This window comes from Microtus pennsylvanicus, chromosome X (genome assembly GCF_037038515.1).
Source record: "Microtus pennsylvanicus isolate mMicPen1 chromosome X, mMicPen1.hap1, whole genome shotgun sequence".
NCBI classification, from domain to species: domain Eukaryota; kingdom Metazoa; phylum Chordata; class Mammalia; order Rodentia; family Cricetidae; genus Microtus; species Microtus pennsylvanicus.
Window position 1 is genome coordinate 17983481 of NC_134601.1, and position 27902 is coordinate 18011382.

General features: G+C 51.1%; 2 protein-coding genes and 1 pseudogene across 2 annotated transcripts; 2 read left to right on the top strand and 1 right to left on the bottom strand.

Annotated features, from left to right (window-relative positions):
* On the top strand, positions 1-5094 carry LOC142840247 (X-linked lymphocyte-regulated protein 5C-like). Its single transcript, XM_075956852.1, has 6 exons — positions 1-99; positions 615-684; positions 1565-1599; positions 2707-2824; positions 3581-3680; positions 4987-5094. The coding sequence occupies exons 1-6, from the start codon at positions 9-11 to the stop codon at positions 5092-5094; spliced, it is 522 nt and encodes a 173-aa protein (XP_075812967.1). The 5' UTR covers positions 1-8.
* Positions 5000-27877, top strand: LOC142840763 (putative PWWP domain-containing DNA repair factor 4). Its single transcript, XM_075957345.1, has 4 exons — positions 5000-5085; positions 7525-7629; positions 21811-23807; positions 25475-27877. The coding sequence occupies exon 4, from the start codon at positions 25657-25659 to the stop codon at positions 27706-27708; it is 2052 nt and encodes a 683-aa protein (XP_075813460.1). The 5' UTR covers positions 5000-5085; positions 7525-7629; positions 21811-23807; positions 25475-25656; the 3' UTR covers positions 27709-27877.
* On the bottom strand, positions 10006-10181 carry LOC142841878 (small nucleolar RNA SNORA70; annotated as a pseudogene).
* Positions 27878-27902: the final 25 nt, after the last annotated feature.

Here is a 27902-nt window from a genome sequence, read left to right on the forward strand (position 1 = left end):
CCCCAGCCATGTCAAGCAAGGAGCAGAAACATACAGAGAGAAGTGCCAAGCGCCCTAGGGTTGATCAGAATCTCCCACCAGATGACTTGCAGAACCCAGGTGGAGTCACCCCTGGTAACAACTGATATGGGGCTTATGGGTGGGGGGGATCCTAACCGAGGGGGGACATTCTGCTACTCCTTGATGGGTGGAGCACCGGGGTGGCCTAGTACTCACCGGGTCTTTCCACGGAGATCCAGGTGTGTGTGGGGGGATTCGGGTGCTGAGAAGTGATTCTCAAGCACGCTCTGGGTTTCTGTCCCCACCTGATGTTCTTCCCCGTGGCTGGGGTGCAAGGGAGTTGGCCTTGGCCAACAGGCCTCTGAAGAACCCGTGGTCCACGGTGGTTTTCCTTGCAAGGCTTGTACAAACACAAGTACCTGCTGTCCCCAGACTCAGGCCTAGTTGAATTTCACCTGGGTGGGACTGGGGTGGGTCATGAGTTCCTGGAAGAGTACTTTCAAACTGCCCTCGGCGATGGACTCTGTGGACCCCAGACTGAAGCTGTTTCCCACGTGGGACCATGAGAACAGCACACTTCATTCACAAAGGTTTTTCCTTTCTTCTCGGTGCAGCAAACAATCCGGCGGCTGATACCAGTGAGATGGGCAGCTGTTCCTCAGGATCAAACGTGCAGGAGGCCAGGTGATGTCTTAAAGCAACTTTGGCCTGACCCAGGAGGTAGTTTCAGTGTGGTTTTGTGCAGAAACTTCTGCTCTTTTCTGGGAGACGGCTACAAACGGAGAGTTTGGTGTTTCGTGAAATAAGCCAGCACCAGAGACGACAGTCAGCTGTTTTCTCTCATTTGAGGATCCCAGATTATAAATAGGTCCATAAAATGATATCACCCGAACTCAGAAGGGAGACTGGGGAGAGGCAGGCAATGGGCAATAGAGGGGAAAGTTTGAGGAGTTAAGGCTGACTCTGGAGGTGGAGTGTGGTCACCTGGCATGAAGGTTGAAGAGACACTGCTGGGTACTAGAGGAGGAGTAAGTAGCAGGAGGGGATTGAGGAAGGAGGAGAGTGAATACGGCTGTAGTTCAGGAAAGACAGCTGGGCACACCTTTATGAAACTCGTCAGTGCTGTACAGTCAATGGGCTCCGGTCAACATGTAGTATACAAACCCCTAGGCTGTCACAATGTAACACAAAGCCGCTGCTTGCTGAGAGGAGACTCTTTGTGGCGCCCAGTGCAGTTGGGCTGGGAAGGCCAGGGATGCAGTTTTCATGAGTCATCCAGCACCCAGCCTGAGGTTGGTTTCCTGGGGATATGGCTGACTTTGAGTCACCCACGCTCCAGTAAGTAACCCTTAACCGTGTGCCCATATGTATCTGCAGTGAGCTCTTTGGTTCACTGTGAATACCTGAATAAAGGAATAAGACCAATGACCCGGGAGAGGCAAATCCGACTTTGCCTCACATGAGCGCTGGTCTCTCCGAAATCGCGTGCCTCGCCTGCCTTTCCTTCAGAGCGATGTTAGGATGTTTGTCCTCAGTTAAGGATTCTTGTGTGTATTTTCCACAGGGAGCCTGTTCAGAAGAGGATACGGGATTTCAAAGGTGTGTTTGAGCAGGTCTTGCTAGTCCAGGAGCTTTCTTTCCGACCCTACAACTCAAGCGTGGTGAGAACGTGGTCGCCTGTCAGCAGGACAACAGGAGACTATTAACAGTTCTGTCGCTCAGGGTTGGATTTTTATCATCATTATTATTAATTATTGGAAGAGTAAATTGCCATTGTCATCTAGGGGCTACCTTTAGCTTAACTTTTCACTAGCTGCTCTGAACAGGGGGATGTTGCAGCTGTCACCGAGGCGGGGATGGGGGGGTGTCCTGCTTCCTGCATTGCAATGGAGATGATGGGCAAGCAGGTTGATCTCTGCCTTTTATCTTACTGCACGAATGGTATGTGGCATTTCAGCAGCTGTTTTTCACCTTGTGAATTAAGTCACTTATCTGGCTTTCCAAAGTTGCCCTCCTCCAGGAACCCCTGCCCAAGAAGGGCTTGGAGAGCAGCATTTAGGCCATACACACCCGTGAGCCTGTCAGGGAATGGTAAGGCAGCCAGGCCGTGGCCCGGCAAGAAGAGTGTCATGGCGTGTGAACGAACATCAGCATCACACATGCCATACTAGCTTGTGGTCTGTCGTCCACAGTAACCAAGTCAGAGTACCAAACGCCCCTCAAGCTGAGACAGCTGTTTTTATTACTTGTGTAGGTGACCCTAAAACAGCATTACAAGAGAGACATCCTCAATTCTTTGCCGGTGTATAGAGTCAGTTCATGCAAGCAAGGATGTCCGACAGCATTCCTTCTTTGTGGTACAAATGAACTGCTTGGTTTTTGAGGTTTCCAGAAAACGGTTTGTCAGTGGTGGTCACTCGTCAAAGCACGATGCCCCCATTTCTGTATTGCTAGCACAGAGGAGGTAGAGGCGGGAGAATCCAGAACCGGAGGTCGTGCTCGCTACCTCTCAGGTTTGAGACCGGCCTGGGCTACGCAAGAGGCGATCTAAAATTTAAGAAAAGAAAAATAGAACAAAGAACAAAATGAACACCAGATCTGTACATACTCCTTCCTGTTACCGTGTAGGTGGTATGTCAGGGATGAAAGAGTGCCTCTTCCTGAGGATATTTGATTTAAAGTGATACCATTTCCTTTGTCGACTAGGGGACATTACCCGAACCTTCCTGGCAAAGAGGAAGCAGTTTGAAAAGGATATACATGCCTCTTACAGAATCCTGAATGCAAACCTCTACAGTATTTTCAAAGCGCAGCAGAAGTCAAGGTAAAGTTGTGACCGACCCTCTGTAAAGGAAACCTGTACAGCTTTCGCTCTTCCTTCCAAAGTCACTCCCGCCTGCCATTGTGACACTGCTGAGTGGAGTCGCTAATGGGACCTAGGTAGCACTGCATTTTCTCTGTGAGCTAGTCCTGTCCATAGCTGGAGGACCGTCCCCCTCGTTTATGCCGCTCAGGTGTGTTAGCTGCAGCAGGACTGGTAAGAGAACAGTTCCTCACTTCTCAGATGACAATACAGATAATGTCCTGTGAGGAAGGCCAGGCCTCTGTGGTCCTCAAAACTGTACCTTTTAGGATGTGCCATCAGCGCTCTCTTTGGTAAATCGTCGTCCCAGTGTGGGGAAATGGTTCTGTGCACTCTTTGTGTATGTGACTCCGAGAAGATGAAGGGTATGTTGCCTTCAGTACACGGACTTGGGCTCTCAGGATCTCTAGGTTACTCCATAAGGGGAAGGGAAGATGAATCTAATTTTAAGCCGGAAATGCAATCTTGGGAAACGTATGCCTCCGAGCATCCTCGGCGTGCGAGAGGGAAGATGCACAAAGTGATGACACCGGTGGTAGCAAATTAAGACAAGTTCTTCTGGGACGAGAGTGATATTTCCACCTCTCAGGAGACAGTTTAATTCATGTCCCTTTTCTCTTTGTGCCTGGCTCTTGTCTCAAAATGTGAAGTGTGTGCGTTCTTGCCGTAGCCTCACACAGCGTGACAGCGCTCAGTAATTGTGACTGTGTTTCACAGGCAAGAGCTTCACTCCATGCACTACCAGATGTTTGAGTCGCTGCATCAGGGGTGGCTGGACGATGTGGAGAGTTCAAGGGAGCAAGAAGATTACCTCGCTGTGAGTGTCGCTCTTAGCTTGGAATAGAGCCACCTTGTCTGTTTCCGAAGTGGCAGGGCATTGAAGCTTCGATGCTGCTGCATATCGCCACGGAAAGGGACCCGACAGGACAGGACGGGACATGAGCATAGGGAGACAGGGAGGGTGGTGCTTGTGTCCCCAAGAGACTGGCCATCCTCTCCATCTTGCTTCTTTTTCTGTGGAGGGGTGGTGTGGTCATGGCTTAGGAGCCAGCATAGGAGGGAGGAGGAGTAGGCTCTGCTTGGAGAGCGCAGGAGAAGGGATGGGCTTGGGTGCTCAGAGGGAAAGCTATACCATCCCTGCAGTGCAGATGCCAAAGGTGCAGGACAGGGTGAGGGTGCGGTCCCAGGTAGACTTCTGACACAGTGACGAGGGAGGCAGAGTGAGAGCAGTCCCTGTGGCTGTGGCAGAGCAGGTGGAGGCTTAGCGTTCAGAGGTAGCTAAGTGTTCATGGACACAGAGTAGTGCTGTCTTTGAGGAGTCTTTCATCCTGATGGAGGGCAGGGCGGTAGTCCCAAAGATGCTGACTTCCAAAAGTAGGGAAGCAGAGCCTGGAATCTGAGGGAGATGGAGACAGATTCCAGTCTAGCGGTGAGGAGCATGTTCTCCGGACCCCACTGATTGCCATGGATCCATAGTCCTCCTGCTTGCTCCTCATGAAAGCTCAGAAAATAAGTCACCTCCCTGCCTCAGTTTCCTAGGAGGGTGAAAGCAGAGCCGTGAAGAATCCCCGCCTTTCTAGACTTTGTGTATGGAGTGCTTGCAGTTTTTGACAAGTTGCTGTGGAATGTTTGACCACAGGAGCTGTAGTATGTTTGCTATTCGTCTTCCCTGCCCTTCTTACTAGGTCGATAATACAGTGATGGGATGATGTCACACTCCGGGGAATGACTGATTGATGAAGAACTTTTGGGGGGGTGGGAGAAGGGATTCCTTGGAAGCTAGTCTGTGCCCTCGGTGTCTTAAAAATACTTTATGAATAAACAAAGGAACGTTTTGTGCTTAATTTTGGTGAGTGAGGTGGGAATCCACAGATGAGGTGGGGCTTATGTTAATTTCAATCTGAATAATGATTTTATAGTATTTTTGCACCAGCTAGACGGACTATCTCCCTCTGTGACAGGTCAGGTCTTGTTATGTTGCTTTTGGCACTAAAGGGCATGTCTTCAAACGCGTTCTTGAAATGTCAGCACACAAAACATCAGGGGAAGCGATTTCTGTGACTGGCAGCAGGGTTGGATGTTCAGTTGTACTGACATTTTGTCATTATTCTCCTACGTTTCAGCTTATAACTTGGAAGCAGATGAAGATTTTACAGAAAGCTATAGGGGATCACGAAACCATGATTGGAAACGCTAAAGATTTACGTGACACATTTTTGAAGGTCTGGTAGATTGCACTTGTCAACAGAACACATCCCTATGCCATGCCACGTGTCTATAAAAGGAGAAGACAGATTGGCCCTTTCTCAGCTTGTGGGATAAGTAATTAGTTTTGCAGAGCATGATCACACTCTCTTGGGAAAGTTTTCCCCACACCTAGGAGCGATGCTAAGGTTTGTTTGACCTGGGAAGCCAATGACAGTGTCGGGGGCAGCTTTCTAGCACAGGAGCTGGTGATGAGAGCTCTGCTTAGAGAGGATCGCAGTGCATCGCAGTGATGAGTTATGGACCTCCGGTGACATTGCGATGGAGATTGGCACGTCTGGGGATCTTTCTGGTTTTCTCTGACTGTTTGGATTGGACAGATCAGTGAAATACACAATGGGCAAGGGTAGCTTTTATTTTCTTTCATACATTTATAGTCTTCCGACATTAGCATTGTTCTCCAGTGTTGGTGGTCATGCGTTTCAGCATCTCCCCAAGAGATGTGGGAAATGAAAAAACTGGTAGAGGGTTAATCCTCTTTGAACTGTGAGCTGGCAGTTCTACCCTTGCTGAAGCTCCAGGTCCTAAGTGACCTCTGTATATCCAGGGATTGAAGCAGCCCTTCAATGGGAATTCTTTTTGATGCTCTCTTTAAAATGCTCTGTGAAAGATCTCTCCCCAGACCCCACTCAGATGCCCTATCTAAAGTGCTCCATGTGTCATAGTAAATTGAATGTTTTCAGGATGCTGGCAAGAAGCTAGGTCTGTCTTCTCTGAGCAAGTGTGAGTACCCCTGTTGGTACGCTAGTGAATATTCCTAGCACCCCCGTGTACTCCAGGAATGTGCCTATAAGCCCAGAGTGGTGAGGGTAGAGACAAAAGCATCCCTGTGGCTTGTGGGACCACCAGAACAGTCAAACTGTAAAGCCTCGTGTTTCGTGAGAGACCCTGCCTCAAAACTTGGTCGGTGAGGGGTTCTGGAAGGCGAAGCTATTACCGAGTACACACGTATGCTTGCAGACATGTACGCGTGAAGGAAATCACTTTGAATTTTTTATGACCTCTGGTCGCCATACTCAAACACACGTGCATGCACACTCCCCTGCACCCCCATGCACGCAGAAATACAAGTTAGTATTCAAGACCTTGAGAGCCACCTACATATATCTAGGCCTTTAGGAAGAGCTTAAGAAAGGGAACATGCAGCTCTAATGCAGCTGCGTACTGCCTGGGAGCCTGTTGGAAGAGCCACCCAGAAAGGCTCACTTCTAACTATGGGTGCTCAGTGTGTGCAGCAGCAGTAGCTCAGAGGGAGCCTTGTGACTGGGTTTCTCTGGCTTCCCAGGTGGTCCCTTCTGCCCTGTGCTCTTTCTTCTGCGTCTCTCGCTCTCCCTCTGCTTCTCCACCCAGGCTTCCCTCCTTTCCTAGTCCTCAGCTCTGCCTCTGAGAGACTGTTGTCCTGAAACACGGCCTTTCCCTCTCCCAGATTTCCCGGTGGCCTTCTTGCTTTGTTCTCTGTGTTTCCTGTGTCCCCCGCACAACACCCTCTAACACACACACACACACACACACACACACACACACACACCACACCACACCACACCACACCACACCCCCACACCTTCTTGAAAGGTTCACTGGCTGCTTGCTTCTGTCTCTCCGTCTTCCCTCCCAGAGTACCAGCTTCTCCTGAAGTGACTCCCATTCCCTGCCCATGCTTTGCTTCTGTTTTGTGCCCAGAAAGCACCATGTGCGCTGTCTTCCCTAATGTTTCTACTGCTTGCAGTCGCCATCTGTGTCCTCTTCAGGCGCCAGCCCAGCAAGCTCCCCTTCCTTACCTGTGTTCAGCTAGTGTGCAGGTCATCTGTTCCTAAGCTGCTCTGGACCCTGGGAATAGGGCAGGGACTGGACCGGCGTTTTGCCCTTTTCTGGACAGAGGGCGACACACTTCTTTCTCCTCTGTGTCCACCCCTACAGTGTCCTTTGAGAGCACAGAGGGAGTTGAGTCCTGGCTTGAGCTTTCCTTAGACCCAAGGGTCGTAGGATTGCATACTGTGTGTTCTTTAGAGAAAATCACATTCTATGGGCATGGCAAATGGTTCCTTCCTCTGGGCAGCCTTGGGGGTGTCCAGTGTGGGAATCCTTGGGGAGTCTCCAATGTGGGCCCATGCCTAGCCTCCCAGGTCTGCCCCACGTGAGGCCTTTAACATATCTCCACCCATTTTTCAGATAAGTCCCTTTGCTCTTCTTGTCCCACAATGATACCACCTTAAAATGGGGGACTGGAAGGTTTCCTGAAGTGGAGTACCTCTTTAGATGTGCTCAAGTAGCCACTGTTCTTACTCTGAATTCCTAACAAGCATCCTTTGGATATGCAAAGTCGGTTCTTTTAAAATTACATGAGGTGAGGTGTCAAGCCAGACTCGAGTGGAGATTTGTTCCTTTGTTTGTTTCAGAAAGCCAAGGACTTGCATGAACATGGCAAAACTCTCATTGGTGGCGAAGAAAGTGAAGTGAAGAAACAAATCTCCAAGGCGCAGGACAGAGTTATCATGGAAAGTGTAAGTCATGGGTCTGTAATGCTGTGTGCCTCAGGATGGCTTTCTTAGGGCAGAGATGGAGCAATGATCCCCTAACTCTCCGTTTTCCCACAGCAAGAGCAGGATGTGTCGGGAGTTGAGACTTACCTTCAGTCCCTGGTCCTTGACAGCTGTGAAGAAACCTTCTGAAGCTCACCTGGAGGAGGCACAGGGAGCAATAGCCCTGCCCAGAGGGTCTTAGTAGTAGTCAGTGCAGCTCCTTTCTCTTTACTTTGTCGGTTAGAAATAAGACTGAGACTCTGTTGACCATGAAGTGAATCCCAACAATTCTGTGAGTAGCAACATTTAAGGGTGGACCCTCCTGACCCTGACATTCTCCCCAGCAGGGCCAGTTACATTCAGGAAGCCAATGTCATTTGATTCTACCACAGGCTGCTTTGGTTCTCTGTCACCTGCCCAAAGTGAATGTTATCTTGCTTATTTCAGGAAGAAATAAATAACGGTGGGATCCGCCTTTCCGTGCTTGCTTTCATTCATTCATGAGGTCACAGAGCCAACTGCATTGCAAATGGGCCTTTACAGGAAAACCAGCCCCCCTGCTCACTCAGACGTACAGTAGAGCACAACTCGTACTTTCGTGCTCAGATGCGCTAGACTGTTAACACGGTTCCCGAGGCAGAGCCAGATCTAACCTGTTGGCTTAGAGCTTGCAGTGGGGCTCTGGCTTTTCCCAAAGACATCCAGACTCATTTCTGGCATTATTCAACACTGGCTGGAAGAGCCCTGCCCTTCCATTTGGTCAAAAATATTTTATCTGTGAGTGTGTGCATAGGCACTTACAGTTTCAGTATTTTAGGTGGGTGTTTCCACGAGCATTTCCTAGTGTTCTCTTTAGAGTTTAATTTTACTCACGTAGTTCTGCGTGTGCGTGCGTGTGTGTTTGTCTGACTCTTGTGTCATTCTCTTACTCTTGTCCTGTGCTGTATCTTTTGAAGGAATCCCGAGAATCTGTGTTCAGTACATTTGACATTTATCTTCCTGGGTGTGTCCTTGTTGAGTCTTTGCGAGCATATTCCCAGTGTGTGTAGGTACAAGGAAGGTCAGGCTTTAGACTCAGTTCCCCTAGGGCTTGAGTTACAGGGGGTTGTGAGCTACCCAAAGTCTGGGGTGGCTAGCTGAATCCCAGTCTTCTGGAACCACAGCTGGAGCTCTCAACCATGGAGCCATCTCTCCAGCCCTGTTCAGCACACTTGAAATTGCTTGACCTTTTACCCGGAGTTTGTGAGCTGAGCCTATTCTTTGTGTAGATTACAGAAATGAATCTATGATGTAGAACAAAAGCCTTCTGGGAGGGGAGAGAGGAAGGATGATCACAATCTCCTGTCCTTCCCATCCTGTGGATCTGCCTACCACTCTTTGTCCCAAATTTTCATGGTGAATTCTTTTTTAGTCTTCCTTTGAAGGCCAACCTGATGGATTTTTTTTCTTTTTTACAAAAATGTTACGTGTGTGTGTGTGCGCACGCATGCACCTGTACATAGATAGGACATAGGATAGACTTTGGGAGTGAGTCCTGAAGTTATCGGACCTGGAGATTGGACCCAACTCATCAGGCCTGGTGGACCGTGCCTGTTCAGCCATCTTACTAGCCCAGTGACTTTACTACCACATACATCCCTCCATCCCTTCCTCCTCCTTCCTCCCTCCCTCCTTCCATTCCTGCTCCCTCGCTTCATTCCTGCTCCCTCCCTCCCTCCTCCCTCCCTCCCTCCATCCCTCCTCTCCCTCCCTATTATTCCCTTCCTCCTCTTGTGTTTCGCCCTCACCCCTGCCGTGTGTGTGACTGTGTAGGGCAAAGGTTGACACTGCGTATCATTTGTAACCCCTCTTTTCCCAGACAAGATGTGATATTTACTATTGAACATGATTTAGTAGGGTAGAAGGTAGCACCACAGTAGAAGCCCCGAGGAGTGCGGGGCCTGCCAATGCCCGTGGGACCAGGATTGGTGATGCAGCTGACCCCTCGGCCATCAGGAACGAGTCACTTCTCAGAGACTGTGTCCTTCAGATCAATCTACATTCAGTTTAGTGAAGCCTCACCTCTTTGAGAGAGACAGACAAAGAAGAACTCAGTGAGGAGGACCGGGGCAAGAAAGTGGGAGGAAGGGACTTAATAACACCACTTGCCTCTGGTAGCACGGAGAGCTTGAACTTGGCTTTACGTAGGGCCTCCATCCGATGTTCCTTATTCTGAGGCATGATTCAGGTGGACGCGATGGCCTGGACAGTGAAACCCCTGGCCGTGGTGACCTGAGGCTTCCCTAGGGCATAGCGAATACCTGTCTGGGGCCTAGATTGGAGGCGACATTGAGGTCAGAGCTCGAAGAGCCTTCAGAAGATTGTCTCCAAGGTCCCTTCGGGGAGCCCATACAGGCAACAGGGTGAGGTCACTCTGAACGAGTGTGCTGTTGGCAACCATGGCACACCAGGCCCCAGTGAGAAGCTGCTGGCAACCATTGCACAGCGGGCCCCGCTGAGATAGGGGACCTCCCGTGAAGCTTAGTTGGCTGCAGATTTACCTTATCTTTTAAGACACAGTCTCTCAGTGACCGTGAAACTCACTGATTTTGTCAGGCGGAGTGGCCAGAGAGCTTTGCAGATGGATCCAGGACTCTGTCCTCCATACCAGACATGCTGGCTCTAGGGTTTAAGAGTGTTGCTGTGCCTGGATTTTCCGTGGGCGCTGGTGATCTGAACTCAGGTTCTCATGTTTGCATGGGAAAACCTAACCCACTGAGCCATGATCCTTGCCCACCTTTAATTTTATGGTCAGTAACATTAGTGTTAGAAAGGAATGACATCTGCGGTGCCATTTCGTCCCACGTACACATGTGCATGGATGGTGTGCAGCCTCGCCATACTGCTACCTTCTCCCTGCTCTCAGATGCTACAGCTCACAAACCTCTTCACAGCCTGGCCTATCCTACTTTCTGCTCCCTGGATTTCATTATGTTTGTTTGGTTGGTTGGTTTCATTATGAGACAAAAGGGAACATGTGACACTTGGCGTGGCTCTCTTGCTGTTATGTGATGTCCCGTTGCATCCATTTGCCTGTGGATAACAGGCTTTCCTTTGCTTGTCGGTCATGCGAATGTGCCATGTCATGTATGTGTTAAATACTGTATGCTGTATGTGACACAGCATTTTCTTCATGCCGTATTGTGTTGATGGCCACCCAGGATACTTCCTTGAGCTTATCAATGTCTCCTCTAACTATAAGGCAGCGTGTCTTTGTTGGTCTATGTTGTCAGCGTGGCTGGACTGACAGACGCCTAGGATAAGATTAGGGACGCTCACTTCTGGTGTGTCTGTTCTAGAACCATTGTCAGAGAGGACGGATTTCCAGGAGAGTAACGGGGAGGTCTCTCCCTGGGTGTGGATTTTCCATGCAGTAGTCTGGGAGCCCAGGCAGAATTAAAGAAGAGAAAGCCTGCCAGGGCAGCCTAGCTCCATCCTTCCTGAGCTAGAGCATGTAGTACCGTCACCATCACTCATGGCCACAAGACTCCAGAGCCTCCAGCCATCTAATGGAGATGCACAGCAACTACAGTCCAGGGAGCTTCCAGGCCTGGATTGCGGCTACATCATTTGTTCTCCTTGAGCCGAGGCTTCCAGCTTGTCAGTTTAGCTGATACTGAATTATCCCACTGTCTGGCATGCAGAAAGCCATTTGTGGACAATCCAGCACCCAATTGGGTAAGGCATTCAAAGAATTCCAGCCACCCCGTGAATGTGTGTGTGTGTCTGTGTGTATGTGTGTGTACATTTCTCTATTGGTTCTATTCACCTAGACAACCCTGACTTATACCGGATTCTCTCCTACGCGTGTGTTAGGGTGAGGGGTTTAAGTTTAATTGGCCATGTTCATTAGATGAAGCAAAGGGAGCTTCTGATTGTTGGACTTTGGTAGTCAACCTCAGGAAGAGGAAGTGACCACATGAGTGAATGGACCTTGGTGGCTAGCTTTAGGAATGTCATCTAACAGTCTTCAGCAAGGCAGAGGGAATGGGAGAGAAGGGCAAAGCCTGCCAGAGCCATGCACACCAATTTCAAGCTAGCCAGAGTCCCTTCAGCCATTCACGTTGGTGCCAGGACTAGAGAGAGCAAACTCGACATGGCACCTTTTGAGAGTCCTTAAATGCGTGGCTTGCAACCTGAGGGCTGCAGACCCTCGGGGGTGGGGTGTCAAATGATCCTCTCACAGGATCTCCCAAGGCCATCGGAAAATGCAGATATTTCCATTTCTGTTCATAACAGTAGCAAAATTAGAGTTATGCAGTAGCAATGAAAACGACGTTTGGTTGGGGTCACCACAACACGAGGGACTGTATTAAAGGGTTGCAGCATTAGGAAGGTTGAGAACCACTGCTTTACACTCTCAAAGCCCACCTCCAGTGACACACCTCTGCCCACAAAGCCACCCTTCCTGAGCCTCCCCAAAAGCAACACCAACTCGGGAACAAGAATTGAAATATCTGAGACTATGGAGGTGCATCCCCTTCTGACTACCATAGCCCTAATGCGGCTGAAGGCATTGCAGCCATGAATCAAGCCTCACGATAAGGGCCCTTATGGGGGACACGCCCTGGAAAGCCTCCTCGAATCTAATACATGGGCCCTGTTGGTCCCTGCTTCATGCATGCGTCTATGTGCTGGACAGCCTCCCTCGTGAGCACACATTCTCCTGGTCTGCCTCATGCAGGCACGCCTCTGAGGCATCTCTCGGGCATGGCTCACGCATGAGCCTGCCGTGCTCACCTTTATGCCTGCTAAGCCCGCCACTCACGTGGGCATGTGCTAGGCCCCACCTGCTGGAACACCCTCTCCCAGCCAATCATAGAGATGCAATCTTGGGGAGGAGAGGGACTGGTTCCATATGTCCTCTTTCTGAGGAAAAAGGCACTGGGGTGATAATGGCTAGGTGGGTGATCGGATATTGGGGGATGCTGTGCTGAGGTGTTGCGGGTAATGAGAGAAATGAAAAACCGGTCAGACTGATCTAATTGCTTTCTACCACGCTGTTTAGGCTAGGCTAAAACATTTCATATGTGACAAGGGCCATCTAGTAGGAGACAGTAGCATATGGCAGAGCATTGCCTCAAGGATAGCCTAGAACTGGCCAATTAAAAATATGTCCAAAGTATGCTTCATCTACATACCCCAAGGACAGATAGGAACCGGCCAACCGAGGACATCCGTATGTCCATACTTCATTTGTGTAATGATACGCTTATTGAATATCGCACCCTTTTGTCTCGATCCCTAGACTGGGTTAGGGGTCCAGGAGGGACCCCTGAGAGATTCTACCTGAGGTCTGACTGTTCGCTTTCAGAAGCTTCTGGACGGAATTGGGGAGGGAGAGGATAGGGAGCCACCTGTGGAATTTATACCTTTGACTTGGAGTGTCTTTCGACATCTCCCACCTTGGAGGAAGGATAGTCTTCCCCTGGAATTCCAGGAAGCCTTGAGAGTCTGGTCGTCTTAATTTGTCTTGTGATTATTCTCGTTCGCTTCCTTTGAGGGATATTTCCCTATCTTCCCAGACCCGGAACTAACATAACCAACAACATGGGAGTGACTTGCTCTGCTCCTTTGGATTTAACCCTTGCACACTGACAGGACGTGCAGGACACCGCGAACAACAATAGCTAGCGTGACTGTGAAGTAGCGTATGTGGGTAACATTTTGCTCTGTTGAATGGCCTACTTTCAATGTTGGCTGGCCGGCAGAGGGGTAGAGGAAATAGATTGTCGTCCCCAAACTGGTCACCCAGACCAGGTTCTTTACATTGTGACTTAGCAGGGATTGATAGATCCGGTGGAGAGTCCCTGTCCTTGGGTTAAACAGAGTCAGGCTTACCTGTTGATGCCAGACTGTGGTCTCCTTCCTGCCTTTAGTTTCCTTCCTCTCTGAAATCCAATGGTGGCTGGTGGCTGTTTGGAGAGGCTAAGGAGATGAGGCCTTGCTGAGGGAAGGAAGTATGTCGCTGGGGTGTGTGTGTGGGGGGGTGGCCTTCAGGTTTCAAAAGCCTCCTTTTTCACTTGACTTCCTGGGTTGCAGTTTGAGATGGGAACCCTCAGCTCCAGCTTCCAGCGGGAGGTGCCCTGTGTGCCACCTGCTTTCCCTGCCATTATGGACCCTACCACTCTGGAAGCATAAGCCCCTAATAAACTCTTTCCTCTTTGTCGTTGCCTTGGTTATGGATTGTATCACAGCAATAGAGGCCCTAACTAAGACAGCCTGAGAGAAGACCTGAAGGGCTGGTGTGGGAGTCCCCTCTGTGTGCTGTGATTACCATTAATGAATAAAGAAACTGCTTTGGACCTATGGCAGGGCAGAACTTAGCTAGGTGGGGAAAACTGAACTGAATGCTGGGAGAAAGAAGGGTGGAGTCAAAAAGATGCCATGGAGCCACCACCAGAGACAGAAGCTGGGAACTTTACCCGGTAAGCCACAGCCACGTGGCAATACACAGATTAATACAAATGGGTTAAATTGAGATGTAAGAGTCAGCCAATGAGAAGCTAAAGCTAATGGGCCAAGCAGTGATTTAACTAATACAGTTTCTGTGTGATTGTTTTGGGTCTAAGCCTACCGGGCAGGCAAGAAGAACTAGCGGCCCCCTTCCTACTACAAAGGTTCGGTCCCACGCATGGGTGCTATGTCATCAAACCTAACTGTATCCTCTGGAAGGTGGCCTTTATCTGCATGAGACCCTCATGTCTATAAAAATAGAAATAAGTATCTGAGATTACTCTGTTGGATCAGGGTGGTGAAGGTGACTGACCATTAAGGGACTCCACGGTGAGGCTCCAGCCGTGGCAATCAGAGACTACCTTCCTCTACAGCCCTTGGGGAGCAGAGTGTGCATCGTGAGACGTGCCTGATGGCCATCCGGCAGGCATGCATGCATGCACGCCTGGATAGGCCACCGTACTCATCAGACCATGCTGTGCCTGCCTCGCATGTGAGCACGCCCTTCCAGCCAAAAAGGGGTGCATGTCCATCGGAAAGGCTGGGACTAACTATCTGTGGCTGGTTTCTGAAGGGAAGGAAGCTCTCGAAGGTGTGGTTGGGTTAGGATCACCTAGTGAATAACTGGGTGAAAGGGCATCTTCTGGTGAGGTTTTAGGCAAGTAATGCTTGAACCACAGCCCCTGGGGTTGGATGGTGGGGATCCCGGGGAGGCTTGCTCAAGAGGTCCTGTGATGTGATGTGCCTGAGTCTGGCCTTAGCCTCGAACTGGACTAGACACCTCTGGAGCATCAGAGGAGAGGTTCGAGAAGTAGAGGGCCTGGGAGGTCTTAGCCGGACAGGGTGTTAGAGGAGGGACGTGCGGTATCCAACAGCTGGCCCCTGTGTACTATTCGGGGACAGGATGAACACCTGAGACCTCTGAGATACAGCCACGGGCCATCAGCAACCAGAGCGCCATTTGGAGAGAAAAGCACAGTGGACCTCTCAGGTTGCTCAACTGCTGTGCCCCAGGGTAAACGCCTGGCTCTGAAGGATAGGTCAGCCCAGCCCTGGAGTCTCGCCTGACCTCTCCTTGTAAGTGCTTATGTTTCATGTCCTGAGAGCAGCCTATCAGACCCACTGGCCCCCATGGCACATGTACGCCCCTTCCAGTGGCATCCAATCAGAGACAGACATATACACAGGAAGATGGGCTTAACTGTGTGACCAGGGCCCAATGAAATGAGGCCCTGGGCCATGCCTCAAGGGGAGGGCGTGACTGGTCGAGCTAGGCATGCTGAACCCTTTGGCGCATGCACATCATGTTGGCCCGCCCCTGCTCATGCAGCAAGGGGTATCAGGCCAGCCAATCAGAGAGTGTTATATTGGGAGGTGGGGCCAAACTAAACGTGGCCAACCTCTGAGTGGAGGGAGGCTGTCTAGCGGAGCCAAGGCTCGTAGGTGAGTGGCAGGGGTTTTTTGTTTCTTTGTTTTGGGGGTTTCGGGGTACCGTGCCAGTGCTCCTGGGGTGGTTTAGAGGGATCAGGAAGACAAAAGCTCTTGACGCATGACAGAGGGCCCACAGAGCGAGAGGGGTCAGGGTGGCCTGTGAGGTGACTTCGGGAGCCTTACTTCCACTTCAGGCTGCAAGTGGCGCCAGAGGCAAGAATGAAAAGAGGTGATGAAGGCAACTGAGCCCTAGAACACTGGTTGGGGCAGAGTCAGGGGCCTGAGAGAGGCGGTAGGGACTCTCCACGTCTGCCGCTTTGTGTTCCTTTCCTTCCTGGGGTCTGTGGGTCCTGACAGGACAAGTGGGTCGCCCTGCGATGCTTCCACTGGCAAGAGTTTGACAGGCTCACCGGTCTGAAAGGTAACTCTGGGCCCTTTAATCAAGCACATAGGCAACTGTAGGGCCCTAGTCGGGAATGGGCGACTGATGGACAGCGTCACACCTGTGCGAGGGCCTGCAGGCAGCCTCGGGAGTGCCAGAGGTGGGGCCTCTGTCTGACGGGGGCGGGAAAGGAGCCTCTCAGAGGGGCCTTCTCAAGTGTGGTCACCGAGGTGAGTGGACAGGGTAAATAGCAGACTCGATCGCGAGCCCAGGTCAGCAGGGATGCACAGCCCTTTGGGGGAGGAGAGCGGGATCTTGAGGAGGAAGGGCCAAGGTTTATCTGTGAGGTGAAGTTTGAAAGACCCACTTTTCCCTGGTAGTGAAATAGGACGCTGAAGGCAGTAGAGGAAGGCGTTCTGAGGGTGGCAGGTTTGAAGAGAGCTGGGTGTGGCAGTGAGGTACAGAAGGGGAAGTAGTGACCGTCCATGTTTTCCTCCTTGTGTCCAGCTGGAGTCCTCAAGGGACATTTGGAGCCACTGACATGCACCCAAGGGCCTTGCCTCGACAGAAATGCCTGTCTGCAGGGGATGGGGCAGGACTGGACCCCTTATGCATCCGACGTCTGGGCAACTTCTGCATCCAGATCTCACAAGTGCCACTTCAGGCCACTTAATCCTGGGCGTGTATGCCTTTGCAGCCCGTCAGAGAGATGTGCATTGGGAGGTGGGGCCTAGATAGGCACGACCACTCGCTGAGGAGAAGGAGGCTCCCAGGGTGGGAGAATACCTGCATGGATGATTTGCCATTGAGTAACTGTGTTATGAGTCTCCCCAGTTGTGATAGGGATCTGAGAGGAACCTTACTTAGCTCATGCACCAGGACAGTGGGATCTCAAAGAGGCAGGACCGAGGGAAACCTGTGGGGTGATCTCAGGAGCCTTGCTTCTAAATGGGACTGAGCAAGGCCCCAGAGTGCAAGGTTGGGGAGGGGTCAAGAGGGCTACAGGGATTGGGCAGGCTGAGTGGGACACCTTATGAGCTGGGAGACGTGGCCCAGGTGACTGAGTAGGTCCTCAATGCGTTGGCTTTCCCAACCAGACACGGGCATTTGGTGCCTTGTTTTACAGGCGGGAGGCAGTGTGTAGTGATGAGGCAAGCTGGCCTTCTTTTCGTCCCGCCCGGCTCCCGCACGGCTAGCTTTACACCCGAAATAACAACACACAAATCGTATTCATTTAAACACGGCCTGTCGCATTAGTTCCAGCCTCTTATTGGCTAATTCTCACTTCTTGATTAACCCATTTCTAATAATGTGTGTAGCACCACGAGGTGGTGGCTTACTGGGAAGATTCTAACCTACGTCCATTTTGGGCCGGAGCTTCATGGCATCTGCCTGACTCTGCTTTCTTTCTCCCAGCATTCTGTTCTGTCTACTCCACCCACCTAAGGGCTGGCCTATCAAAAGGCCAAGGCAGTTTCTTTATTAACCAATGAAAGTAACACATAGACAGATGACCCTCCTACACCGGCAGTGCCCAGGATTTTCCTACCCAAGGGTCGGGAACGCAGCAGAGGACCAATCTTGAGAGGTAGTGGGTCTGAGAGCTCCACGTTCAGATAGAGATATGGTGCAGAACTGAACTGTGGTGACATCCTCTTGCCCTCTCCTTGCTGCAGTACAAGTGCCAGGTCATCTGGCCACATCTTGTGGAGTCCAAGTCCCTGTTCCCATTGCCATCCTGTAATTCCTCCTGGTATCTCTAGTGACCGGAGTCCTGTCTAGCCCAAGAAGATTCTAGCCATGTCAAGCGGGGAGAAGACAGCCTGTGAGAGTGCTGGCGCACATCCGAGGCTGGATCTGAATCCCACGTGGGATGACACCAAGAACCCAGATGCAGTCACCCCAGGTAAAAAACAAAACCAGAAACAATGACAACAACAAGCCAGATAGGCCCTTGTAGGGCTCTGTCCACCTGGGTAACATCCTAAGGTCTTTTGGTGGGTGGGAAAGCCCCTGAGAGTTTGAAACGCATCTGAGGCAGGTCTGATTCTCAGGTCAGATGACACCCGGAACCCCGATTCAATCATTCCAGGTTTGAAGAAACAAGATGGACTGCCATATGGCTGTGTCCACCACAGGGGACATCCTAAAATCGCTTGGTGGGTGGGAAAGTTCCTGACAGTGCTGGCACGCATCCAAGGCTCATGCATATCACATTGCATGACACCAAGACCCCAGATTTCATCACCCAAGGTTAAAAAAAATCAAACAATAACAACAACAAAAACAGAAGGGCCCTGTAAGGCTGTGTCCACCCTGGGAGACATCCTAAAATCTCTTGGTGGGTGGAGCACTGAGTGGATTATGTGCGTGAACTTTTATTGGAATAGCAGGAGGTTTCAGATGCTAATAACTCTTGTTCACGCTTCTTGGGGCCTTTAGGTTCCCCCACCTGAAATTTCTGCCACACAGGAAACCTGCCACATGCCTAGTCAACATGCCTCTCCAGGAGCACATGGGTCACAGTGACTCTCTGTAAGGCCTGTAGAGGTCTGAGAGTCAAGCCTAAAGTGGTGTGTGTGTGTGTGTGTGTGTGTGTGTGTGTGTGTGTGTCTGTGTCTGTGTCTGTGTCTGTGTCTCTGTGTGTCTGTGTCTCTGTGTGTGATGTATATGTGATATGTATGTGTGTGTCTGTGTGGTGTCTGTATGTCTGTGTCTCTGTGTGTGAAGTATATGTGATATGTATGTGTGTGTCTGTGTCTCTGTGTGTGGTGATGTATATGTGATATGTATGTGTGTGTCTGTGTGGTGTCTGTATGTCTGTGTCTCTCTGTGTGATGCATATGTGACATGTATGTGTGTGTCTGTGTCTCTGTGTGTCATGTATATGTGATATGTATGTGTGTGTCTGTATGTCTGTGTCTCTGTGTGTGATGTATATGTGACATGTATGTGTGTGTGTTCATGATTTCACGGATGACTATTGAAAAAGTGTAAGGAACAGATGCTGGCTAGGGAATCTAGAAACACTATAATGACACTGCTTTCCGTGGAGATGATGAGAACAGCACACTTTGTTTCAAAATATTTTTCCTCTTTCGTTTTAATACACCAGGAAGAGAAGTCATTGATGTCAGTGGTGAGGACGGTACTTCCTCTGGAACAGAATGGCAAGAGGCCAGGTGATACGCTTCATGTTTTCACGAAATAAATTTAGAAAAGTCTGGCTGGAGAGAGGGCTCAGTGGAAGAGTGCTTAAGGTGCAAACACAGGAGCCTGAGTTCAGGCCCTCAGCACCCACAGATAAAGCCATGCGTGGCCACGCCCAGTTTTTAAGCCCAGAAGTGAGGGCTGAGGCATGGCAGAACCCGGGGGATATTGCGGGTCCTTGCTGATTGCCAGACTAACAGAATAAACCGAGATAGTAAGTAAGTAAGTAAATGCAGCAACTAAGGCGCATGCACCACGTGGATGTACTTGGGTGCATTGAGCTTAAGGATCTCAAAGCAGCATCCTGCAGTAGATCAGATGTTCAATGTGGTAAGGAATGAAAATCTCATGCCTCCAACAAAGTACGGGTCCTGTCATAGAGCCTGTCTGACAGGAATAAGGTGGCCATGGAGAGAGGAGGACACCTCACTTCTGCCTCCTAGGTCGGCACAGGGGCACCCACAGCTGCCCTTCCTCTGAACACATAAATCTAGAAAACTCAACACCTGTTCTGGAAATGTGAATTGTATGTAGGCTGTGTGGCACCCCCACTTCTTCCACTCACTACAAGAATGGCCTTTTATGTACATCGAAGTAAAAAGGTGATTTCTTTGCAGGAAGAAAATCCAGAATTTATTTGAAGAATTTGAAGGGACATTCTAGGAGATATCAGGAATTTGAGAAAATTGTTTCAACCAAAGAAGTTCAAGGCGAGGGAGGTATCGCTTGGCAGACAAGAGAGTGTGTTTACTGCCTTGTTCTCAAACAGTGTCAAATAGTATTTATTAGATTACCAACTCTCTACTTCACGTTAATTGCCGATATTTAGAACATAGCACCTGTGGTGTGGATGCTGTTATGTACTAACAGTGAGATCTTTGAAAATTAGATGTAATTATCTGTCTTCAAGGTTTTGATTAGCACAAGTGATATGTCTGTTTCTAATATCACATTTGAACCCATGCCTTTAAGTCCAGTACTTGGGAGGCAGATCTCAGTGAATTCGAGGCCAGCCTGGTCTACAAGAGCTAGTTCCACGACAGGCACCAAAAATACACAGAGAAATCCTGTCTCGAAAAACAATCCAAACAAAATAACACATATTACTTTACTTGTTTGTATTTTAGTCCAGCTCTCTGTCTCCTCTCTGTCTCTCTCTGTCTCTCTCTCTCTCTCTCTCTCTCTCTCTCAATCTCTCCCTGTGTGTTTGTGCATATGTGCGTTTTTTAATCAGTAATTCAAGTAAAATTTCATCCTTCTCAAAGATCTCTGATGCAGTTTGACAGCTGAGAGGTTTTGTCAGTTTAAAAGGACAACCTCACAAAACAAATTTCAGTAAAATACAAATACAAGACCTGCAGGTTATAGAGGTGTGAGCTTTTATAAACACAAGTTATAAACACAAGTTATCAAAATTCTCTCACACGCTGTCTTCAATCGTCTTAACACTTTTCATTGTGCAATAATATCTGTCACAGCCATTCTGACATAAATATGCTACTGTTTATACAATGTGTATGTCTGAAACTTCTTTTTTCACAAGCCCTAAGAATTCTTGTGAGTTCCAGGAAAAAACAGAAACACCCCCTTCAATTCCCTGGTCCTAATTTTTTTCCCCTAAACTTAACTTTGTCCTCTGTTCTGCCATTACCTGAAACAGGTGTAAGAGGTCTGTGTGTGTGTGGTGTGTGTGTGTGTGTGTGTGTGTGTGTGTGTGTGTGTATTGTTTGGTGTCTGTGTGAGAGTGTGTCTGTGTATGAGTGTGTTTGTGTGGTGTGTGTGTGTGTGTGTGTGTGTATTGTTTGGTGTCTGTGTATGAGTGTGTTTGTGTGGTGTGTGTGGTGTGTGTGTGTATTGTTTGGTGTCTGTGTGAGAGTGTCTTTGTATGAGTGTGGTGTGTGGTGTGTGGGGTGTGTGTGTGTGAGTGTGTGTGGTGTGTTGATTTAAATGGGATAGCCTCCACCGCCTGGGGATATTGAATACTTCTTTTCTCCTAGATGGCTGCTGTTTGGGTTTGTTTTGGGGTGTTGCACTGCTGCAGGAAATATGTCACTGTGCATGGCTTTGAGGTTTCCAAAGCTTCCTGCTATTTGAAGTGGGTTCTCTCTCCTTTCTGCTTGAGATTCACCATGTAATTTTTTTTGTGAGGACAGGGGTGGGGGGAATGATGCTGCCACCTAATTTCCTGGAGGTTCACGGTCCTCCATATTTGTTGCAAAGTGACCTAGAACACTTATTTCCAGCTGGAGAGACAAAGTGCCTGCCTTCCAAATTCTGTCAGGTGAAAAGGTGTCCTTCTCAGACCTGGGCCCTGCCTGATCTTATTATAGTAGAAGGTAGAACGGAGCCTGTCAGCTCTTGTCTTGCCTTGTCCCGGCCCCTTGTCAAAGCCCAGCACCAAGGCCCCTGCACCCTGGAATGGCAGGCAGCATGGTCTTCTGTCGTTGTGTGCATGCTTACTCTGTTTCATGCGTGCAGCTGCAGGGGATGGTGGGGGAACTAGGTGACAGAGATGTAAGTGAACAGTCAGGCAGCCTCCTTCCTGATTTCTACAGATAACTGGCCTCTTACTAGGAGAGAACGTTTTTCCTATGACACTGTGGTTGCCATGACAATGGGGACAAGCCATTCTTTCCTGGTTACAGATACATTAGCGAAAGATACTCACAGAGTGGAGACGTGGGATCACTAGACAGACACGCGAGGCACACAGGTAGGTGCCTGCAGCCATCCTGAGTGAATGTGAGCTGGGCCCGTGAGTGTGTCGTGGGTACGTGCTGGCTCTTTCATGGGACAGGAAAGGTTGTGGCTATTACTGTTTGACGCGAAGCCCCAAGGACTGGTGCTCAGCCAGCCCTGTCTCTTTGTCCTCGGGTGACACCTCACCGCGTAGGTGCCAGCTTTATCCGTTCAGGCCCTGAAAGGATAGCTCGCCAACCTACGTAAATGGCTGCCTCGTCGCTGTTTGGCAATGATTGTCACACGTGCTCTTGACAGAATGGCCGTGTTGGTGCGATGGCACCTTACCCGAGAGAGTTGTAGCTTGTGTTGTCTGAGAGAGAGAAGCTGGAAGGCATTTAAGGAGGAGGTAAACGTGGATGAGGACTGGCAGTTCCCTTGGAGGATAGAAACCGAGGTCTCCAGATCTCTTGGCCTGGAGACCTGACACAAGAAGGGAAGAAATGCCTCCAAAAGACAGCCGCCTCTAAAGTGGCCACTAATCGCAGCTAGGCAGACTGAGGCAAAAAAAAAAAAAAAAGTCAGTGCGGTATGAGAGCACCTGAAGAAGGGGCAGCGTCTGTTCCCTCGACGGGTGTTAGTTTGTGCCCGGGTCAGAGTCTTTGCTCTGCTCACAGATGGGTTAAGCATCAGCTGGGCTGTGTTACAGGGTGTGCAACTGGGGTTTCCCTCTGACCCAGCAGCCCATCACCGGCATCTCTCCCTGTATCTCGGCCCCTGCGTGTGAACAATACGCTCTGTGCCCTTCTCGCACCCTCTCGTCAGACTGGGCCCCGTCTGTTTGTCTCACCACAGCCATCTGGCAGTTCCCATCTGGACAAAACGTGAATGGTCGTCGCACACGGAGACCGTGTGCGAGTTCTTGACAGAAGGCCTCGGGCACGGGGCCAAAGCATGTGTTGAGACAGGGATTTCAGGATTCCATCTTGCACCCTTCTCCGTGCACCTCTGGGGAAGACTTTGCTGCTTTCATCGGAAAGGTAACTGTTGAAGCTAGTGCACTAGAAGTGGTGCCTGAATCGATGGAGCTGGATGGCAAAACCGACAATATTTAAGCAGGCTGTAGAAGAAGGAGGGCTTTTCTAAGGCATGGCGCAGTAGGCCTGCACAGATGGAATACACACGCCGGGGAGAGCGTGGCCTGATATGGGTGCAGACGCTTTTCTCTGTGACTGAGTTACAGATGCTGCCTGGATGTCCTGGCATGTGGCTTGAACTCAAACTTGATATTCCCGGGTATATTTTCTAACTCAGGAAGTGTGTGAGGCTGAGAACGCCGGCAAGAGCGTGGCCTGATATGGGTGCAGACGCTTTTTTCTGTGACTGAGTTACAGATGCTGCCTGGATGTCCTGGCATGTGGGCTTGAACTCAAACTTGATATTCCCGGGTATGTTTTCTAACTCAGGAAGTGTGTGAGGCTGAGAACATCACGCCTGAGGGAAGGAGAAGCTCCTGCAGGCACCCCTGCCTGGGGTGGAAAGATTGCATTCTATAACTATAACGCGGGCCTCCATGATTGCAAGGTGTGGTACCCGCATATGGATGGGGGCATGGTTGCTTGGGCTAGATGGTGCTCAGTCAGCCTTGCTAGTGAGCATGTGCTCGAAAGGTCCAGCAGAGGGCAGCCAGAAGTAACTGAGGTGCCTATGTTTTCCTCTGTGTCCTCAGCAGATAGATACCTGTGGCCTAGTACTCCACGGAGGCTGGATCAGAGCAGGCCAACCCTGTGAGATCACACAGATTTCTCGGAGGAAGAACCACTGCGGGTGATCCCTAAATTGGGCCCCAGATTGCACAGTCCACATTTACTATTGCATCACCCAGCAGGTGTGGCCTGGGCCAGACCTAGACTCCTGCATGTTGAGAGCCACTTTATGCACTGTGAGATCAGATTGGAAGTCGGTAAGACTTGAACGGGAATACGGCACAGGGGACACTGTACATTTGAGCAGTGAATAGGGATCTGGTGCTTGAATTACAGACGGGTGTTTATGGATACAGAGGGTGGGACGGGGAGGGCTGAGGGACTGAAGCGAATATCATTTGCCTCCCATATTTCTGTCCGGTCGGGAATTCCCATGGGTAACACAAGGCCTGGAGTCCCTAAGGGAGAGGTCGGGGTGCCCGCACTCACCGAAGGGGTCGTGGGCTAACAGGAGTCCCCAAAATGACCAGGGTCCTCAGGGAACTGCTTCAGGAGTCCCGGGTCCACAGCGCTCTGCGGTGCTGTGCCTGGTGCTGGCCCGGAAATGACAGAAGCCGCCTGCATCTTGGCAGGAACAGTGAGCGACTGTGGCTTGTGAGCCCTCTGTGGTTCTTCCCTGTGTGGTCATTGGCACCCTAGTGGGCCTCTCCTGAGGATCAGACAAATGTGGGCTTTGTTTCCAGAGTGCATGTACGACAGGCACGGCATGCTCACTGCTGATAGGAAAGCGCGGGCCCAAGACAAAGCAGTCAGGAAAGGAGTAGACCCCTGACACACACCCACTCACGGTGAGCAGAAAGGGACGAGACTCCACTGAGAAGCACGGGGGAGGCCTGTGTGGAGAGGCAGAGAATGGAGGGACGTGAACAGGAGAGCTACGCCTTATACAGATGAGATTGGACACCACTTAAGATTCAAAGCATGCCTTCTGGACTTAGGGATGGGCAAGTGACCATCCAGGGCATCAAACAGCCGCTTTGATTTCCTGTCTGTCTAAGACGACCCTGTGGATTAACAGAGGTTGTGGGCAGGAGAGATCTGTGGCCTGGGATCTGATGGTAGAACAGTGCCCATCACCAGCAGATATGGACTTGAGGCAGCAGCAGGAGAGTGGGCAATACCAATGGCGACACTTACCCTGTTGCTCTCATCTGACACTACTGAGTCTGCCAATTAGAAAGCATTTCTCCACGGTGAAGTGCTTTCCTTGGGGGGGGGGTCTCCTTTGTGCCACGCGTTCACTTGATCCAATAGCGAGGTCCAGCACGGAGTTGGGGGCAAGAGGTCAGAACCAAACTATGAGGGGGCGGGGGAAGGGGAGGGAGGCCAGAAGCTATGACAGTGACAGCAACCATCCTTACCTGCCATGTTATGCAAATCGCCATGAAGATTTCTACACACACACACACACACACACACACACACACACACACACGTTCCTCAACCTGGTATCATACTGGTGCAGAAGGCAAGGTGCACTAGGTGTGCACAGGCTTCCTGGGGTGGGGCACAGGGGGGGTTAGCTCCCTAGGAAAGAAAGCAATGAGGTTCCCCAGACCCAGAAGGAATCTCAGGGAGTCCCTAAGGCATTGGATTGGCAGGAAAATACACAAGCCAAGTAAAGAAACTCACCTCTCCGGGAGGAAGTTCACCACCCTAGCCTCAGGGTGGGTGACCATGTGTCACACATCTGATCTGGATCCTTCCATATCTTCTCAGGCACACACCCTCATCCCTGTGGTATGACAGACTTTAGGCACCCCCTTGCTTTCTCTCTCCTGACCTCACTGAGCTGTGGCTTCAGTATCCACTAAAGGCTAATTTTTTCCTAATGCAGCTCTGCTTCCCTCTCCCACACTTACAGGGCAGGCCCACAGCACCCTGAGAGAAGCCCTCAGGTTGAGCTTGTCTACCAGATTCTGGAGGGAGGACAGCACCGCAGGCAGGGGAGCCAGGCCAGACAGAGACGACCAGCAGGGAGCAGTGCCCATCACAACGCAGGGGGTCACCCTGCCCTGATCAGAACAGCCCCAGGGTTCCATCGCCATGGACTCTGCAGAGTATGTGCTCTGTGGCTGGAAGGGCCAGCTGTGGCCTGCAAGGGTGTTGACCAGACCCAGGACCTCGGCCCATAGTAAGAGGAGAGGGGCCTCTTTCCTGGAGGTCCAAATTCTCTCTGTTGGTGAGAAGACCAGAGTGAGGAGCACAGAGGCGAGGCCCCTAACCAAGTCTGAAATCGTAACCATCGCCTCCTTGGCCGGAAAGGAGTCACAGGGCAGTGGCCCGCCAGGAAAGACCAGGGCATACAGAAGAGCCCTCAAGGTGGCCCTGGATGTTCTGGGCGAGGGAACCCGCTTGTATCAAGGAGAAAGGGCAGGTGGCCGAAGAACCAGCACAGCGGCTCCCAGGGTTCCAAAAGAGGAGACCCGCTGCAGCCCACGCCAGCGCCCGCACCCCCAAGGGCGCAACCAGAAAGGCCAAGGGCTCTCCCACAGGAATCCTGGGAAGCGAGGCCACCCAGGACTTGTGTTGATGGGCACAGGTAATGAGCCTGCAGTGCAAGGGGGGGAAGCCCAGGCCCCCGCCGCTGTAGAGTCCCCTTACTCTGAAATGCAAGGGAACATGTTAAGGGGCACCAGAGCGCGGCCAAGTTCCTGCAAGAAGCCAGCAGGAAATGCTGGTGATGATCCTGGCAAGAGAAAGTTGAGCACCCGGGCCCCTAGGGAGGGTACCCGCGCTAACAATGAGCATAGACCTGCCTCTGGGCCACCTAGGAGGCATGCCTCTACCTCGCCCAAAGCTCTCAAGCAGCAAGTACGGTGTGGTGGCCTAGAGATCCGGGCCATTGGAGCCCAAAGGAAGACCACCCTCCCAGAGAACAAGGAGGATCCCGGCCCGCCGACCCCGAGGCCAGACTCAGAGGGGGCATCGGCAGCCTGCGCGCCTCCAGTCCCGAGCCTGCGAAGATCAGTCCGCATTGCTGGCAGGAAAAGGAAGATCCATGTGCTGTGTGCACATTGCGGGCTCTCGGGACTGGAAACTCGAGTGCACTCGAAGGTGACTAAGGCCCCGGTCAAGAGGAGAGCCCCTGGAGTTCAGGAAGACTGCCAAGCCACCAGTGTGGCTTCTGCCCAGGAGACGAATACCATCGAACGAGGGATGCTGGTCTGGTTCAAATTCCAGGACCATCCTTTCTGGCCGGCGGTGGTCAAGAGTGTCAGCAAGAACGACAAGACGGCCAGGGTGCTGCTGATTGAGGGCAACATGCAGTTTGAGCGCAGGGGTGTCCGCGTCCCTCTCCGCAAGCTGAAGCTCCTGGACTGTGGGGAGAGATTCTCCCTCCTGCGGAGAGCCAGCAAAGTGTACTGCCCGGGCATCAACTGGTGCCTCTCGGTGATCGACCGCTACAGAGAGGACCTCGCCTGTGGCTCCTTCCGGGGCTCCTTTATGGACTACTACACCGCCCGAGCCAGTTACCCGCTGAGGAGAGCCATTCAAGAGGGCGACCTGCGCATTGATTTCCCCAAGGTGAGCTATGCCGACTTGGAAGACTGGGAGGAGGAGACCGCCCCCTGTGGGAAGAAGCCACGCAAGAAACTCCTGCCTGACCGCATGAGAGCCGCTTGGGACAGAGCCAACCAGAAGCTCGTAGACTTCATCGTGAAGAGAAAGGGGGCCGACCAGCACCTGCTGGACATCGTGAAGGGCAGGAAACCGTCCCGGTGGCTGGACGACCTCTGGAAGTCAAAGAGGGAAGTCTTCTGCATTGAGACCTACCTGGAGGATGAAGACCAGTTGCACCTCGTGGCCAGACATTTGCAAGAAATATCCAAGGAGGCAGACCAGGCCCTGCTCTCGCTGGCAAGAGGAGACCAAGTCCGGCTCACCATGGAGGTTCTTCTTCCAGAGGCAATCATCTGCTCCATCGCTGCCCTGGATGAGCTCAGCTACAAGGAGGCAGAAGAGAAGTACCTGCGTGGCCCACCTGTGCACTATCGTGAAAAAGAGCTCTTTGAGAAGACCATCCTAAAGGCGGCCCGGAAGAGGTCAGCAGCCAGGATTGGGGCTGGCAGGGACCCTTCTGCGCCCACTCCTTAGAAGGGAGCTTCCTCCTTTCTGCCATCAACCCATGCAGCTCCACCTCCAAAAGAGAACCGTCTGGGAGACTGTAGGGTTTGCTATGACCGCTCCTCACTGCATACGTGTTTCTCCACACACAGACCCCACCCTTACCCCCCTACCCCCGAAATAAACGTTCATGAACGTGCTTGACGTTGCAGATTGTCTCGTGG

Bases quoted from the DNA above. Each gene is read 5' to 3' on its own strand.
- LOC142840763 (XM_075957345.1), top strand. From the start codon at position 25,657: ATGGACTCTGCAGAGTATGTGCTCTGTGGCTGGAAGGGCCAGCTGTGG.
- LOC142840247 (XM_075956852.1), top strand. From the start codon at position 9: ATGTCAAGCAAGGAGCAGAAACATACAGAGAGAAGTGCCAAGCGCCCT. The intron at 685-1,564 runs GTGATGTCTTAA...TATTTTCCACAG, and splicing joins TCAAACGTGCAGGAGGCCAG to GGAGCCTGTTCAGAAGAGGA. The intron at 2,825-3,580 runs GTAAAGTTGTGA...TGTGTTTCACAG, and splicing joins AAAGCGCAGCAGAAGTCAAG to GCAAGAGCTTCACTCCATGC.